This window comes from Cervus elaphus, chromosome 24, assembly GCF_910594005.1.
Source record: "Cervus elaphus chromosome 24, mCerEla1.1, whole genome shotgun sequence".
Classification (NCBI taxonomy): domain Eukaryota; kingdom Metazoa; phylum Chordata; class Mammalia; order Artiodactyla; family Cervidae; genus Cervus; species Cervus elaphus.
Genome location: NC_057838.1, coordinates 14,520,360 through 14,538,668, shown reverse-complemented (window position 1 = coordinate 14,538,668; position 18,309 = coordinate 14,520,360). Strand labels below are relative to the sequence as shown.

At 41.3% G+C, this 18,309-nt stretch overlaps 1 protein-coding gene and 1 non-coding gene across 3 annotated transcripts in view; one reads left to right on the top strand and one right to left on the bottom strand.

Moving 5' to 3' along the window:
* NEK10 (NIMA related kinase 10) overlaps window positions 1–18,309 on the top strand; it is a 292,923-nt gene that overhangs the window by 154,236 nt on the left and 120,378 nt on the right. For both annotated transcript variants that reach the window (XM_043886665.1, XM_043886664.1), the window contains 2 exons: window positions 7,297–7,426; window positions 7,980–8,050. In XM_043886665.1, coding sequence (XP_043742600.1) covers window positions 7,297–7,426; window positions 7,980–8,050 — 201 coding nt within the window. The remainder of the gene's footprint in view (window positions 1–7,296; window positions 7,427–7,979; window positions 8,051–18,309) is intronic.
* On the bottom strand, window positions 3,074–3,179 carry LOC122683359. The gene has a single exon (XR_006337709.1). It is a non-coding gene; the product is annotated as a U6 spliceosomal RNA (small nuclear RNA).

The window sequence follows — 18,309 nt, the reverse complement described above, 5'->3', positions numbered from 1 at the left end:
TTCATGGATTGGAAGAATCAATATTGTCAAAATGACTATACTACCCAAAGCAATCTATAGATTCAATGCAATCCCTATCAAGCTACCAACGGTATTTTTCACAGATCTAGAACAAATAATTTCACAACTTGTATGGAAATACAAAAAACCTCGAATAGCCAAAGTAATCTTGAGAAAGAAGAATGGAACTGGAGGAATCAACCTGCCTGACTTCAGACTCTACTACAAGCCACAGTCATCAAGACAGTATGGTACTGGCACAAAGGCAGAAATATAGATGAGTGGAACAGAATAGAAAGCCCAGAGATAAATCCACGAACCTATGGACACCTTATCTTCGACAAAGGAGGCAAGGATATACAATGGAGAAAAGAGAACCTCTTTAACAAGTGGTGCTGGGAAAACTGGTCAACCACTTGTAAAAGAATGAAACTAGAACACTTTCTAACACCATACACAAAAATAAACTCAAAATGGATTAAAGATCTAAATGTAAGACCAGACACTATAAAACTCCTAGAGGAGAACTTAGGCAAAACGCTCTCTGACATAAATCACAGCAAGATCCTCTATGACCCACCTCCCAGAATATTGGAAATAAAAGCAAAACTAAACAAATGGGACCTAATGAAACTTAAAAGCTTTTGCACAGCAATCCCACTTCTGGGCATACACACCGAGGAAACCATATCTGAAAGGGACACGTGCACCCCAATGTTTATCTTGTTTCTTTTTCCACAACTGACCAGTCCTAGGACCCTCCTAGGACAGATGTGTGCACAAGTTTTTGCTAAAATGATCCCACCACAGAGGACTGTGGGTACATGTCCACATTATTATGGATGGAGCCCCTCCCTTTTTGACCTCCAAGGAGCTTTCCTGTGCATGTGCAGAGAGAGGTCTTCCTTGACCTCAGGAGTGGTCATCTTATCTCTTTACTTCAGCAGAGCTCAGCTCCTGTCACTAACTTTGTCCTTGCAGTGTCTGGGTGAGAACAAAACTTCACTTTTACTCCACTTGACAAACACCAGCTGTCCAGCCTGAGGGCCCATCTATCTCCAACCTCAGTAACTAAAACCCTGCATTGTTCATGGGTCAACTGTATAGGTAACATAAGAGAGGCAATAGCCCATAATATTAGGATTCTGTTAATAATAAGATTAATTGGTGGTACAATGGATGGATATACTTTATAGCAGTGATTTGTTTTTTGCTTCAAATATTTTTTATTTTTAATTTATTATATACCTTTTCTTCTAAAAATAAAAACCCTATCATGTTAATAATGTTACAAATACTTGTTTTTAAGGCAATCTTTTATTTCTCCTTAGGCTCTTTGAGGTTTTGGCAATTTCTCAGATTTTTCTTGTTTTTAATGACCTTGGAAATTTAGAGAATTACTGGTTAGGATTTCCTCAATTGGGATTTGTGTGGTATTTTTTAAAGGATTAGACAGGAATGTGTTTGGGGAGAAAGATCACAGGTGTAAACTGCCATGCTTTTGTCTTATCATGGATACATACTATCAATATGACTTCACACTGTTGATGTTAATCTTGACACCTGGCTGGAGATAGTGCTTGTCAGGTCTCTCCGCTGTAAAGTTACTCTTTCCTTTGTCTCTTTCTATAATATATTTCTTGAAAAAAAGTCACTACATGCACCCCAGACTTACGGAATGGGGAGTTATATATCATCACTTTAAGGTGGAGTAGACACATAAATTGTCATTTTCAAGAGATTTGTCTATTGATTCCCATTTATTTATTTATTCAGTTTTTTTTTAAGTTTTATCAGTATGGACTCATGGATATTTATTTTGTACTCTGGGTTATGATCTAATAAAACTTTCAATGGCCTCAATTGTGTCCCCCTCCCAAATTCATACATTAAAGCCCTAAACCCCAATGTGATGGTATTTGGAGCTTACCATTTTGGGGAAGTTAAGTCGATTTAGATGAGGTCATGAAGGTAGGGGGCATCACGATGAGATTGGTGGTCTTCTAGGAAGAGACGTCAGAGACTCTGCTCCCTTTCTCTCTTTCTCTGCCATGTAAGGATACAGCAACTATCTGCAGGTCAGGGAGAGGACCCTCACTGGTGAACAGCATTAGCCAACATCTTGCTCTTAGATTTTCCAGCTTTCTTAATTGTAAGAAATAAATTCCTATTTATTTCTGTTCAAGGCACCCAGTTTATGGAATTTTATTATGGCAGCCCAAGCTGGTTAATACACTGCTTTATTTTGTTAACACTTTTCTACATTTGGACATAGGGAGCTGGTTGACTTGTGTTTGTATCCCTCTGACATATCTCATCATTGTGCTTTTTATTTTTTTTAGAACAACCTTTTGGAACTATAAGATGTTCCAGGGTCATTTAGTGTATTTCTTGCCCCAGTACTATTATCAGTCATTTCTCCAATGGTCCTGATTCTTGGGAGAATGGTATTAAAAACCAAGATCTGGTGCTAAGTGCACTCAAGGTTGGATCTCCTTGCAGTCCAAGGGGCTCTCAAGAGTCTTCTCCAACACCATAGTTCAAAAGCATCAATTTTTTGGTGCTCAGCTTTCTTCACAGTCCAACTCTCACATCCATACATGACCACTGGAAAAATCATAGCCTTGACTAGATGGATCTTTGTTGGGAAAGTAATGTCTCTGCTTTTTAATATGCTATCTAGGTTGGTCATAACTTTCCTTCCAGGGAGCAAGTGTCCTTTAATTTCATGGCTGCAATCACCATCTGCAGTGCATGTTCACATAACTATAAATATTTCTATGTGTAACCATCTGTATCAATACTAAGCTAAACATTAGTTTATAGTGTTGTCTCCAACTCTGATCTGTCACTCTCTTGAACAGTACCTGACTCCTTCCCTTGTTTGTCTGTAACCTTCCTTCCATTTCAGTAGTGAGGAATCTTGCTTTTGCCATCTGCCACTGATTGACTTAATTGTTCAGTTCTGGTATACATGTAGAGCAATATTGGAACTGTTCATCTTTACCCCTATGTGAAACAACTTTATTAACTAGAATATAGTCCTCACTTTTTGCCTGTCATTTACCACCTCTAAAATACTGAACACATCACAGATTTGCATGTTATCCTTATGCTGAGGTCATGCTCATTTTCATGTGTCATTCTAATTTTAGTATATGTGCTGACAAAATGAGTACAGTAATCAAACTGTTAACAAAGACAACAACATGACCACTGTGGGAAAGAAGACTATACCATCTATACTCTGAACTTTTAACATATCATCTCATTCCATTTACTTTGTGGAAATATTGATACTTTGTTGCATTTAAAGGGAAGAAGTCCCTCCTGCTAACTTATATAAATCATCATATTATTGAATTGTTTGTGAAGTTGCAAAATGTTTGTATTTTTGAATGTTTTTAAAACATCTGGGTTTAATACTTTCTTTGTTTACCTCAATAAAGAGTAAATAGAACCTTTGGCAATTAGTAACTTAATTGCTCACATAAGTGAGGGATTACTAATTGAATTTAAAAATCAAAACAGTTGCCTTTTTAAAAAGTTATATCAAGCATCCTTCCTTCCTCATCTTTCTTCCACCTTGTTTTCACTCTTAGTTTGTGAATTCATGCCTTTTAAAAACAGAGGTAGTATTTAGATAAACTTTAGCCCAGCCCTCTCTCAAAGGCTGCTGATTATGAACTATGTTGACTCATTTATCTAACTATTGCAATAAATAAAGACTGTCCTTGCCACCAACCTAACTATACTATCCCTAGCTTCCTTGAATTTTTTCCAGCTTTCCTGAGGTCTTATTGACAATTAAAAATTACATATATTCGAGGTTTGCGATTTGATGTTTTGATACTTGTGCACATTGTGAAATGATTATACAACCAAGCTAACTAATTGCTTCACATTGTTTTTTGTGCTGAGAATACTTGTGACGTACCCTCTTAGCAAATTTCAAGTATGTGTGTGTGTGTGCTAAGTTGCTTCACCTGTGTCTGACTCTGTGCGAACCTATGAACTGTAACCCACCAGGCTCCTCTGTCTATGGGATTTCCCAGGAAAGAATACTGGAGTGGGCTGCCGTTTCCTTCTCCAGGGGATCTTCCCAACCCAGGGATCGAACCTGTAATTCCTGCATTTGCATGTGGATTCTTTACTGCTGAGCCACCAGGAAAGCCTGCATTAGTTTGCTAGGGCTGCCATAAAAAATAGCACAGTCTGGGTGGCTTAAACAACAGAAATTTATTTGAAGTCTAGAGTCCAAGATGAAGGCATTGGCAAATTGGTTTCTTCTGAGGCCCCTCCTTGGTTTGCAGGTGCTGTCCAATCCCCTTGCTGCCTCTTCCCACAGGTGTTCCTCTGCACAGGCACACTCCTGCTGTCTCCTCCTCCGCTAACACAAACAGCAGTCATACTGGGTCAGAACCACCTGCACCCCCCACTGCCCCCCACTCCCCCCACCCCCCACCAATGGCAGCTCTGCATCAGCTCACACAAGCCTTTTCTTTATACATGATTACATCCTGAGGTATTGAGGATTGGGATTCAACACATAAATTTGTGGGGGAAGCAGGGAGACACAGTTCAGACCATAACAGAACATTTTGTGGCTTTCAGAAATCGGAGACTATTTTTGGGTTGCTTTTCATTGTAGTTATGAAACCCCTTTATCTTAGAGAATATTCAGGTTGGACCCCAGTAGCATAGTGACAGTTGGCAACCGAGTGGTCTTTTATTGACCTTTCTTGTTCTCTTCCAGAGAAGTGATTCTCTATCTTTCAGGGGGTGGTGGACAGCTTTCAGAATCTGATGGAAGCTATTCTGTCAGCTAACTTTGACTAACAATGTCAAAACTTAGTGCATTGACACAATAACCTTTTTCCCTCTTCTTGTGGTATATACTGTGTACTGTACAGGGTCAGAAACAGTCAGACACAACTTGGCAACTGAGCAACAGCAACATACTGCATGCTGGCAACCTGGGCTGGTTTGAGCTGGGATTGTTGATGCGTGTTGTCTGGGCTAACCTGTGCATTGTGGTGACCTGGCTTTCAAGGGCTCCACTGATGGATGTGGCGGTGGGCATGGGTACCGAATGTCACTGGGCCACATGATGCTCATCATGCACCTTGGCGAACCCAGGCTCAGTCACCTGCTTGTGGTCGTTAGGGTTTTCAAGAGCAGGAAGAGCGAGTGAGCCACAAAGACTAAGTGCTTCTGTGTTCCCTCCTTGCATCACTTTTCCTGGTGTCTTCTTGGCCAAAGAAAGTTACATGGTCAAGCTCAGATTCAAAGGGCACAACGTGGACTGCGTCTTTTGCTGGGAGGAGAGGCACAGCCATGTTGCAAAGGGGCATCCGTGCCTCTGGCAGTGAGAGAAGTCTGTGGGCTCTGGTGAGATGAGGGAGGCGGTGCAATGATGAGAAAAATTAACTAAGCACCTTCTGTTCTTGTAAGTGTTCTCCTCCACACTGAGTAGTTATCTTTCAAGGAAAAATGAAGGCCATCTTCCAGGGAGGTACAGATGCTGGCTATTTGGAATAGAAGTGCACAGCAACAGGGAATGGAAAAGGGGTTTGAGGGGGATGGGTGGAGCACTCAGAACACCTGTTTGTTATGAAACAAATCTGCTGAGTTCTCAGTAGATAAAAACATGAGACATTCATCTGTGGGGAGCCAAAGATATTTTTGTTGTTGTTGAAGAACTTTTTCCTATTATGGCATTTTTTAAATGTGAGCAGTTGATCAACTGACAACAGGGGACATTTTGTACACTTAGGAGCAGTAGAGCCCTGGAAATTTCAACCCCAAATCCCCCTTTGACATTTTTAAACTCAGTATATATGAAAATAACTGAGAGATCTGGAAATCATACTTCCTCTTTAAGTACATAACGTAAGTCTTAAACCAGGAATCATTCCCCATAATCTCACATGAATAGCAACTCCCTGGTTATTCTAAACAGCCAATACTTATGGTTCGGATACCAATTTATGAGTTTCTTTATATATTAATCCACTGTCTAACTTAACCATTAATCCCTACACTATTAATTTAGAGGATTGAGCACAGTCCTAAGTACATACCATAGAAGTAAATCATCAAACTATTATTTTGGGGAGTGTGTGGGTGCTGAATGCTTTTAACATTTGTCTATAAATATGAGGGAGGAAACTTCTACTAGTTCAAAATATCTAAGGGAACTACCCTTCTGTCCACATTTTTTAAAATGTCAAACCCTTAAACCCTCACAGTTTAACTCCATTTAAAGGCTGACAGCATCCTTATCCAGGGCTTCCCTTGTGGCTCAACTGGTAAAGAACCTGCCTGCTAATGCAGGAGATGCAAGAGACAGGGGTTTAATCCTGGGTAAGGAAGTTCCCCTGGGGAAGGAAACAGCAACCCACTCCATTATTCTTTCCTGGAAAATTACATGGACAGAGGAGTCCATGGGGTTGCAAAAAGTTGGACACACAACTGAACAAATGCAGACACAGCATCCTTATTCAGACTAGAAGTGCAATTTCAGAAGAGATGAGCATGGTGGATGTTGGCATTTTCTGCAACGTATTTAAATATGGTCTTGCCTTAGACTTTATAAGCTACCATTGAATAGCAAAGGGATGGTGCTGTGTCAGTTTTGCTCATAAAATATCATCATAGAATCTCAGTGGCATTCCACAATAGGCATTTGCTGTCAGACTCCCAGGTCTGTGGGTCTCCTGGGCTGGGTCTCCTTCAGGCTGCAGGTTTATGTGTGAAGATCTGCTCCATGTGTCTTGTGCTGGGCTTCGGCCAGATGGGCAGCAGCTACCTGGGATTAGGTCTTTTGGACAGGAGCTCGTAGGGAGACAAATGGAAGCCCTGAGGCCCTGATCTGGTGCCGTGCCACTTCCACACTCCACTGGCAGGGCAAGACAGCACCACCAGGAGCAAAGACGGGGTGGGTAAAAAATGCTGTCCACTGAGACGAAAGGGTGCGATATTCAGAATTTCCAGAACAGTGAGAACTGGAGCCAATCATTCTGTCTACCAATGAGAGGTGGTTGTTTCTAAAAGTAGAAGGACATTTAATAGGAGTTGTTTATGTGATTTATTGCTTAGAATTGCTTGGTTGTGCTTCTTGATTCACCTAAGTCTGAGAGAATTCAAAGGTATGTTTAAATATGTTTACTTGAAATAGTAATCAAGAGTTTCCTTTCTTTTTCTTCCATCTCCAATTATGGCTTGAAAATTTAACTTTCTCCCGTGCTGACTTCTCCCTTTCCATCGTGCGTTGACATCCTGGTTTCACTTCAGCCCGGAGGTGCTGAAGAGCGAGCCGTACGGGGAAAAGGCGGACGTGTGGGCAGCAGGATGCATCCTTTATCAGATGGCGACCCTGGATCCTCCCTTCTACAGCACCAACATGCTCTCCCTGGCCACAAAAGTAAGCAACCTTGGCAGACAAAAGGGTCTCATGTTGCCAAAAACACCATTCCTTTTTCTCTTAAACAGAACCTTTGTGATTGTAGTAAAACTGCCCATTAAAAGCAGTCACTGTTTTATTAGCCACATGATCCAGTTTATTTATTTATTTTCTCCTTTCTTCTAAATCTGCATCATGTGCTATGGCACATTTCCCCCTATAATTTTCTTCAATTTATCATAGAAAAATTTAAAAATAATATATCAAACTGCTTTTGGTCTTTTATTTATACTTGTGGTTTGGACTGACCTCAATCCAATATATTATATTATCCTACACATCATTTATTGTGAATCTGAGGTTAACTTTTACTCAGCTTGAAGAATATAATTCTGTGCTCAAGAACTGTTTAATTAATGCTGCTTTTAAAATTGTTGGGATATTTTTGTTTCTGATGAAAATGTGTGCATGAGATAATGCTTGTTACGTAACTCTTGTGTCGTGGCCAAGTATCACCATGCAAAGGCACCTGTGGCTCCTTTACTTCCCTTACTCCAGCCTGTTTGTTTTGCAGATAGTGGAGGCAGTATATGAACCAGTGCCAGAAGGCATCTACTCTGAAAAGGTGATCACCACCATCAGCAGGTAATTAGTCTTACCACTTCAAACCTATAGAGATTATCAAGAAATACCTTGTATCTGTGAAAATGTACTATTAAGAGGAAGGGTTCTCAAATAATGCAAACCTAGAAAAATGTTTGGACCTCATTTGTCATAGAGACCGTTTGGAAGCCACCAAGTGTCCAACAGGAAATAGTACATTCACTTGAAATAACATGTTACCATTAATCTGATTATTCAGAATGTTTCATATCAACCAGTATAGCAAGTGTGATCTGCTAAAGAGATATTTCTGCAAAGAATATGTATAGATGTCCAAGGGGCACATGAAAATATGCTCAACACTGCTAATTATTAGAGAAATGCAAATCAAAACTGCAATGAGATCGCCCCACACCAGTCAGAATGGCCATCATTAAAAAGACTACAAACAATAAATGCTGGAGGGAGTTTGAAGAAACGAGAACCCTCCCACACTGTTGGTGGGAATGTAAAGTGGTAACAGCCATTACGAAGGACAGGGTGGACGTTCCTTAAAAAACTAAAAATATAGCTACCACATGATCTGGCAATCCTACTCCTGGACTTATATCTGCAGAAAACCATAATTCAAAAGGATACATGTACCCCAGTGTTCTTTGAAGCACTATTTAAAATAGCCAAGACATAGAAGGAACCTAAATGTCCTTCAATAGATGTATGGATAAAGAAGTTGTGGTATGTATATACAATGGAATATTACTCAACCAAAAATGAGTCGAATGATGCCATTTGCAACAACATGGATGACCTAGAGTTTGAAAGTGAAAGTCACTCAGTCGTGTCTGACTCTATGTGACTCCATGGACTATACACATGGAATTCTCCAGGCCACAATACTGGAGTGGGTAGCCTTTTCCTTCTCCAGGGGATCTTCCCAGTCCGGGGATTGAACCCAGGTCTCCCTCATTGAAGGCATATTCTTTACCAGCTGAGCTACCGGGGAAGCCCTTAGAGATTGTTATACTGAGTGAAATAAGTCAGATAAAGACAAATATCATATGATACCACTTACATGAGAAATCTTAAAAAATGGTATGCATGAACCTATTATATCAAGCAGAAATCGAGTCACAGATATAGAAAACAAATGTATGGTTACCAAGGGGGAGAATGTAGAGAGATAATTAGAAGTTTGGGATTGACATATAGAGACTACTATAAATAAAGTAGATAGCTAATAAGGACCTACTGTATAGCACAATAGTAATTTTTCAAAGAAAGTCACAAAGAAGTGCTCCAGCTCTCCACATAGCAGGATTTTAATGAAAGTTATCCCTGGAGAGGTTCAAAGTTCTGCCCCCACAGGGCTTGTCCCAGGTGACCCTCCCCTCAACTTCCCCCTGCTCCCCTTGCTGCAGCCACAGGGGGCTCCTTGCTACTGCTCTTCCCTTATCCTGGTGCTCACATCCCTCTGATGGGAGGCAGTAGCACAGGCCCTCACTTCCTCTGGGTCTCTGCATAATCAGGGCACCTACCCTGATGCCCCCACAACCTCTCTGAATTCTCTTGTCCCCTGACCCACTTTACAGAGTTCACAGCATCCACCACCCCTAACACGTTATCCATATGCATGCAGATGTGTTCCTTTATTGTCTCTTTCTTCCCCACCAGAAGACAGAGACTTTTTCAGTTTAGTTCATAGCTGTCAAATGCCCAGAGTAATGCCTAGTACCAAACAGATCCTTAAGAGTTTACTGGTTGTATGAATAAATGACATTTATCTGGCTGATTGTTACTTCTGGACCATTTTATGCCCTTAAATTGGCCCAAGATTCTGCCCCATCAAGCTGAGTCAAATCCTTACTGTTACAATAAAAATCCTAGGGTCACCCCAGATGGAATCTTTATTCATCTCTCTGCCCAATTCCCTGAAATCTCAATTCTATATCTATCCTCACTCTTGGCACCACCTCTGACGAAATGTACTAAACATATTATTGTGGCTGTGTGCTCTTCCTTCTGGTTTCTCTATCCAGCCCACTGTTTAGCATTAATAGATTCTCCTCACGTGATTGTTGGATTATATCCTGAGTCTTTCCTTGCTCAACACAATGCTACCCAATTGTACTAAGCACTGCAGGCCCAGCTGGTACTGAGTTTTCCTAACTGTGGACTCTGAGCAGACAATTTGACTACTTTTTTGGGCATCTCCATTTCCTCGTCTGATAAAATGGGGATCATAATGGTAACAACCTCATCAGGCTAATGTGATGATTATAACATATGCAAATCAGCATAGAGCTTGGCAGATGGTAAATCTTGAGCAATATTGGTAGCTATTATTGTTAGTGTTGTGGGAAATGAGCTGAAATCCATCTCTAAATCATCTGAATTCCACATCATACTAGAGAGCCAACCTATTGCTAATGAGTCCAGACAAATGTGTTTAAACTGCTCACCTCCTATTCTCTGCTCTTTTTCTGGAAAGTGAATTAAAAAATTCAAGAAGTCTCCAGAGAGATCAAGATAAGAGTGCCACATTTATTCATTTCATTTCTCCTTTTCTTAGGTATTTATGTGCCTCAAAGAATAGGAGAGGGAGTGCAGAGAAAAACTACAGAGACTTTACTCTGATTTTGTGTTGTTGGGCAAACAGGACCATAATTTGCTTCTGACAGGCTCCCTGGTTATTGATATCCATGCCTATGGAGCTGGAAGGTTAGGCTTAGGGTATCAACATTATTATGAAAAGGTCAGAATATCAATAGGTTCTAGAATTGAGTGGATTCTAATCCTCACTCTTCCACTCACCTTTATCTCCCCAAGCCCCTCTTTCCTCATCTGTGATGTATGGGTAGCAATTGTGACTACTCATGGGCTTACTTTGAAGACTAAGTAAGATAATGCTTTTAAATAAGATAAAACCTCTTAACATAGTTCTCAGCATGTAGCAAGCCCTTAATTAAACTAGGTATGGTTATTAATAATATTATTACTTATAGAATGAAGTATATAAAATTATGATAAATTTGATGAAGGGTGGTAAAAGAGGCAATGAGAAATTACAAAAGAACTTGGTCTGGTCGAGGGATTTGGAAAAGTTTTTCTATGAAAAAATGACACGTAACCTAAGACCTGAACTCCACTAATTCTCAAATAGTAAACATAGCAGAGAAAGCATATCATAGATTCACATCTCTGAAGGCTGTCCTGAGCAAGAGAGCTTGCTGATTTGAAGAACTGAAAGAAGTTGGGGATGCAGTATGTCAAGTAAGACAGGGAATAGCTAGCAAAAGAGCCTGGGAGATTGACAGGCCCCACAGGCCACACTGAGAGTTTTGAACTTTTATCCCCAGTATGGAGGAGAGGACTGAAGACTTACTAACAAGCTGAGACATAGTGAAAATCTCTTTAGCTAAGATTGTCCTGGCCAATTTGCAGGGAGGACACTGGAAGGAATGAAGTGGGAAGGAGAGGCAGGTCCAGTTGTCCACTGAGAGGTGGTGACCGCCTTGACTGGACTGGTGGTGTTGCTGGGGAGAGAAGTGGATTGTTCCCACTGTTGCCTGGAAGTTAAGTCAACAAGTTTTGAAGTACAGTCATAAAAGGATTGGAAAATACTTTGGTTAACTAGGAAAACTGAATGACATAGAGAATACGAAAACAATTGTATTTATTATGTGGAACCTCAGCAAAGGGAGCCAGAACCACAGAGTGGAAGTTCAGGGAGGGAGCAAGATCAGTTCACCAATAGGAAGGAAATGTGTGTCATAATTAGAGGCATCCACTGCAGAGCAAGGGTTCCCTGGTGGCTTAGCTGGTAAAGAATCTGCAATGCGGGAGACCCTGGTTCTATACCTAGGTCGGGAAGATCCCCTGGAGAAGGGCATGGCAACCCACTCCAGTATTCTTGCCTGGAGAATCCCCATGGACAGAGGAGTTTGGCAGGCTACAGTCCATGGGGTCGCAAAGAGTCGGACACCACTCAGTGACTAAACACAGCACATAGTAGAGCAGGCTGCTGATGGGTGATGGGTTTACCGTCACCAGGATGGTTAAGATGATGAATGATTACTATTTAGGGCACTCCAGGTGAAATGTTTTGAGCATACTTTTAATTCAGAACACTAAGATGCCATAACTAGTAGGAACAGACAATTTAATTTTAAAGCTGACTACAGATTTTAGTGCTGCACTCAGTATACCAGCAAATTTGGAAAACTCAGCCACAGGACTGGAAAAGGTTAGTTTTCATTCCAATCCCAAAGAAAGGCAGTGCCAAAGAATGTTCAAACTACCACACAATTGCATTCATCTCACATGCTAGCAAAGTAATGCTCAAAATTCTCCAAGCCAGGCTTCAAATGTACATGAACCATGAATTTCCAGATGTTCAAGCTGGATTTAGAAAAGGCAGAGGAACCAGAGATCAAATTGCCAACATCTGTTGGATCATCAAAAAAGCAATAGAGTTCCAGAAAAGCATCTATTTCTGCTTTATTGACTATGCCAAAGCCTTTGACTGTGTGGATCACAACAAACTGTATAAAATTCTGAAAGAGATGGGAATACCAGACCACCTGACCTGCCTCTTGAGAAACCTGTATGCAGATCAGGAAGCAACAGTGACGTGGAACAACAGACTGGTTCCAAACAGGAAAAGGAGTACGTCAAGGCTGTATACTGTCACCCTGCTTATTTAACTTATATGCAGAGTACATCATGAGAAACACTGGGCTGGATGAAGCACAACCTGGAATCAAGATTGCCAGGAGAAATATCAATAACCTCAGATATGCAGATGACACCACCCTTATGGCAGAAAGCAAAGGAGAGCTAAAGAGCCTCTTGATGAAAGTGAAAGAGGAGAGTGAAAAAGTTGGCTTAAAGCTTAACTTTCAGAAAACAAAGATCATGGCATCTGGTCCTATCACTTCACGGCAAATAGATCAGGAAACAGTGACAAACTTTACTTTCTTGGGCTCCAAAATCACTGCAGATGGTGACTGCAACCATGAAATGAAAAGACACTTGCTCCTTGGAAGAAAAGTTATGACCAACCTAAATAGCATATTAAAAAGCAGAGACATTACTTTGCCAACAAACGTCCATCTAATCAAGGCTGTGGTTTTTCCAGTAGTCATGTATGGATGTGAGAGTTGGACTGTAAAGAAAGCTGAGCACCGAAGAATTGATGCTTTTGAACTGTGGTGTTGGAGAAGACTACTGAGAGTCCCTTGGACTAGAAGGAGATCCAACCAGTCCATCCTAAGGAGATCAGTCCTGAATATTCATTGGAAGGACTGATGCTAAAGCTGAAACTTCAATACTTCGGCCACCTAGTGTGAAGAACTGACTCATTGGAAAAGACCCTGATGATGGGAATGATTGAAGGTGGGAGGAGAAGGGGTTGACAGAGTATGAGATGGTTGGATGGCATCACGGACTCAGTGGACATGAGTCTGAGTAAACTCTAGTAGTTGGTGATGGACAGGGAGGCCTGGTGTGCTGCAGTCCATGGGGTCACAAAAAGTTGGACATGACTGAGCGACTGAACTGAACTGACAAATTTTAAGATGTAGGGTGCTGCATATAACAGATGTAGTTTCCATTTAAAGTTATTCAAAACTCAGTGTCTGAGTCACATTGCAAAGTTTTATCTTTAGAAAATTTGACATAAAACCAAAATCAGTTGTCAGTTGCTTGTAATTACATATTTTATTTGCTTTGGATTTTTAGTCTCTAGATATTAAGTTTCAAAAGAGCTAGAGAACAAATTCAATTTCCCATTTTCGTAGTTTCTTTCCTTAGCAGGCTTTTAAATTAGGAGAATAACTTAGTAACCCTGAAGAGTCTAAAGCAAAAAATATATTTACTGCTCTGCCCAGTACCAGTATTACTATTTTTACCTTCCAGTACACTGTTAAGAAAATGTCATCTGTTTATTTTGTTTAAAGGAAGAGCGCTTCCTTTTATGCACAAGATATTTCAGTTGCCTAAGTTTTCTCTGTCTCGGCTTGGTTGCATAAGTTGTTTGGCACTTTGTTTCAGAAGAAGTCATCATGACTAAAGAAGTTAGTGCTTTCAACTAGTTCTAAGGACAGATGGCTCTTTACATTTTCCACCCTACCTTCTTTGTTTCTTGAAACATGAAATAATTAGAATTGAACACTGTATCCCTCTGATTCTTTCCATCTGGTCACTCAGAGCAGAATGGACACACAGTGGGTAGTATGAGTAGACATCCCAGATTTTTTCCTAGAACTTGACTTTATGCTTATTTGATTAGAAAATCTTTAAAGCATTTGGCTGCTCTTCAGAATCTTCCTGAAATATCCAAGCAGAGAGGCATTTCCAACCAATGAGTCTAAGCCGTAACTTCTGGTAGGAGATATTCCTGGGATTCCAAAAGCCTGTACCCAAATATTTTAGGTTGTGTATAGGTAAATTATGAAACCATATGTTCATTCATTTGTTCATTCATTCATTTGCTGAATACTCATCAAGACCCAGATTCCATTTTACATACAGGGGAGATCACAGTGAAGGAGACGCAGGTCCCTCCTCTCAACATGTTTCCAGTTTCCAATGGTGATACAGACCACTACAGTATAAATTATAGTAGTTTTGAGTACTTAAATATAGACAGTGAAATGAGGATATGTGAAAGGGGGACAGTGAGTCTGTCTAAGCGAGGGTGATCCAAGAAGTCTTCCTGTTAGAGACCTGGAAAAGAGTGGTAATAATCATAGTGCAAGGTCACTTTCTTAGAACTTGAAAACAAATAGCCTAAAGATAAAGCTTGAAATGATAAAGTCGTGATGTGTTTATTATACTCATGGTTAATAAAGTCAAGAAAAGAGAGATCCAGGTGGAAAATTAGAAGGATGCTGGGCTCACCTCCCCTCATTTTAACATCCAGACTACAGCTCTCACTGAAATCAACCCGGGGACAAGCAGGGCAGATCTTCTTCAAGCACGGCTGTAGAGAAAGATCCAAATGGAGTCTAGTAGGAAGGGAGAAGAATGTGGTCAGGACCTCTACCCCTAGCAGAGACATGGAGAATAGGGGACATCAGGTTCAGGGATCCTCCCCAGGAACAAAGGATTGGAGCCCCACATCGGGCACCCCAGCCCTGAGATCTGACACCACTGGAAGACAAGCCCCTTGCAAGTTTGAAACCGTATGTGTGTGTGTGTGTGTGTGTGTGTGTGTGTGTGTGTGTGCGCGCGCGCTCAGGAAATGGAATTTCCAGGCAAGCATATTGGAGTAGGTTGCTATTTCCTACTCTAGGGGATCTTCCTGACCCAGGGACTGAACCTCTCCTGCATTGGCAGGCAGATTCTTCACCACTGCTTCATATGGGAAGCCTTGAAACCCCATGGGGCTTACCAGAGGGATGTAGGAAACTGGGCCTCTGCTCTTGAAGAGCATCCAGCTTTGCCTGCTTCCAGTCACAGTGTGGAGGCAGATTGAAGCTGCCAGGGGCACTGGCCAGCCTGCCAAGACGTGCCATGAGCCCCTGTCCAGCTGTCACCAGGCTCCCACTCCAGCCCCTCTTGTTCCATGCTGCTCCCCACGAAGGCACTTCTGATCAACAGTTCTGCCACTGACTATGAGAGTGTGCACACTTGGCGGGAGCAGGGCTGGCTGGACTCCACCCTGCTGCTGGGCCAAGACATAAGCTGCCATTGCCAGCATGTGTGTCCCTGCATGCACTCAGGAGGGAGCAAACTCAGCTCAGTCTTCAGCCACAACTCAGCCACTAGCCAAGCAAGCACACCAGGGAGAAAGCAAAATCAGCAAAAAAGTGCAGTCTCAAGCTCTCAGCCCTGACTCTCCACCTCAAACCAAGGGGGAGGCTGCCATCACATGTAGGAGAAACCCAGCTTCCTCAGGGCCCCTGCAGCAGGCCTTGTGCCCTGACCCCATCCTTGACAGTCTGGTGATGGCACTGGGCAGAGAAGAAGCCCCAGCTTGCACCTGGCTCTGGCTCTAGCCCTCCAGCTCCACCCCCACCCGACCTGTGTGGCAGCTGCCAGTCCCCTGGGGAGAAGACGGCCTGTGCTGATGTCAGATGCAGCTCTCCCACCAAAGCTGCTGGGCACACGCAGACATCACAGGGATGCTCCCACACAAGGACACACTTTCAAGGTCAGAGCAGGTAACTGTTTCACCCAGTTTTATAGACTGAAACTTAAACAAAATGAGAAGGCAGAGGAATATGGTTCAAAAGAAATGATAAGGAAAAACCCTGAAAAGAAAATCTTAGTGAAACAGAGGTAAATAATTTACCTGATAAACAGTTCAAAGCAATTGTAATGGGAATAGCAACTGAACTTAAAAGAATAGTTGAACACAGTGAAAAATCTTAACAAAGTATTAGAAAATATTTTTTAAAAAACAGAACTGAGGAATACAATATAGTAAGTCTCTTACATACAAATGAGTTTTGTTCCAAGAGCATTTTAACAAGTCCAATTTGTTCAACAAGGTTAACCTAGGTACCCAATTAACATATTCAGCTATATAGTACTGTACTATAATAGGTTTATAATACTTTTAAGACAAATAATACATTAAAAACATACACACAAAATTAAGAAAGCATTTTAAGTCTTACAGTTCAGTACCTTGAAAAGTACCGTAGTACCAGCTACATCACTGCTGCTTTTATGCTTGCTTCTGGATATCCTGGGCTTGAAATAAAGACATGCTATTGCTGTTCTGAATGCAGTACTATACAATAAAGTACACAAAAACACGACCACTTGAGAGGATGCACATGGGTGACGATGTACATCAGACATGTGAATTAACTTCCGTGATTGGATACATAGACTCAAGTTAGCACTTTTGAAAGTTTGCTACTTGAAGGTCTGTATGTAGGGACCTTTCTGTAACTGAAATTAAAATTATAGTAGTGGGAATTAACAGCAGATTAGGTGATACAGAGGAGTGTATTAGTGATCTGGGAGATAGAATAGTGGAAATCACCCAATCAAAACAGCAAAAAGAAAAATAGATTTAAGAAAATGAAAATAGTTTAAGGGACCTCTAGGACAACATCACGCATGCTAACATTCACATAATATGGGTCTTAGAAGGAGTTGAGACAGAAAAGAGAGTGCATTGTGTATTTGATATAATTATGCCTGGAAATTACTTTCCTGATGTTGAAGAAGGAAACAGATATCCAGGTACAAGAAGAACAGAGGGTCCCAAACAAGATGAACCCAAATAGACCTCCATCAAAACCTATAGTAAGTAAAATGGCAAAAGTTAAAACTAAAGAGAGGATTCTAAAAGTAGCAAGAGAAAAACAAAGTGTCAGTTACAGGGAACTCCCATAAGGTTTTCAGACTGATTTTTCTATAGAAACATTGAAGGTCAGAGGAGTTGTATGATAAATTTAGAGTACTGAAAGGAAAAAACTGAAAACAAAAACCTAACACCTAGGATACCAGCAAAGTTGAAATCAGTCCCAAATACTTGTTGGAAGGACTGATGCTGAAGCTGAAGCTCCAGTATTTTGGTCATCTAATGTGAACAACCAACTCATTGGAAAAGTCCCTGATGCTGGGAAAAATTGAGGGCAGTAGGAGAAGAGGGCATCTGAGGATGAAATGGCTGGATGGCATCGCCAATGCAATGAACATGAACTTGGGAAAACTTCAGGAAATGGTGAGGGACAGAGAGACCTGGTGTGCTGCAGTCCATTTGGTCACAAAGAGTCAGATATGACTGGATGACTGAACAGCAACAATACATACATATGGAATCTAGAGAGATGATACTAATGAACCCATTTGCAAGGCAGCAAAGGAGACACAGACATAGTAAACAGACTTATGGACACAGTGGTGGAAGGAGAGGGTGGGATGAATTGAGAGAATAGGATGGAAACATATACATTACACATATAAAATTGAAAGTTAAAATGCTAATGTCTCAGTTATGTCCCTCTTTGAGACCCCGTAGACTATAGCCTCTCCAGGCTCCTCTGTCCATGGGATTCTCCAGGTGAGAATACTGAAGTGGGTTGCCATGCCCTCCTCCAGGGATTGAACACAGGTCTCTGGTGGCTCAGACAGTAAAGCGTCTGCCTGCAGTGCAGCAGACCTGGGTTTGATCCCTGGGTTGGGAAGATCCCCTGGAGAAGGAAATGAAAACCCACTCCAGTACTCTTGCCTGGGAAATCCCATGGACAGAGGAGCCTGGTAGGCTATAGTCCATGGGATCGCAGAGTCAGACATGACTGAGTGACTTCACTTTCACTTTCTCCTGAATTGCAGGCAGA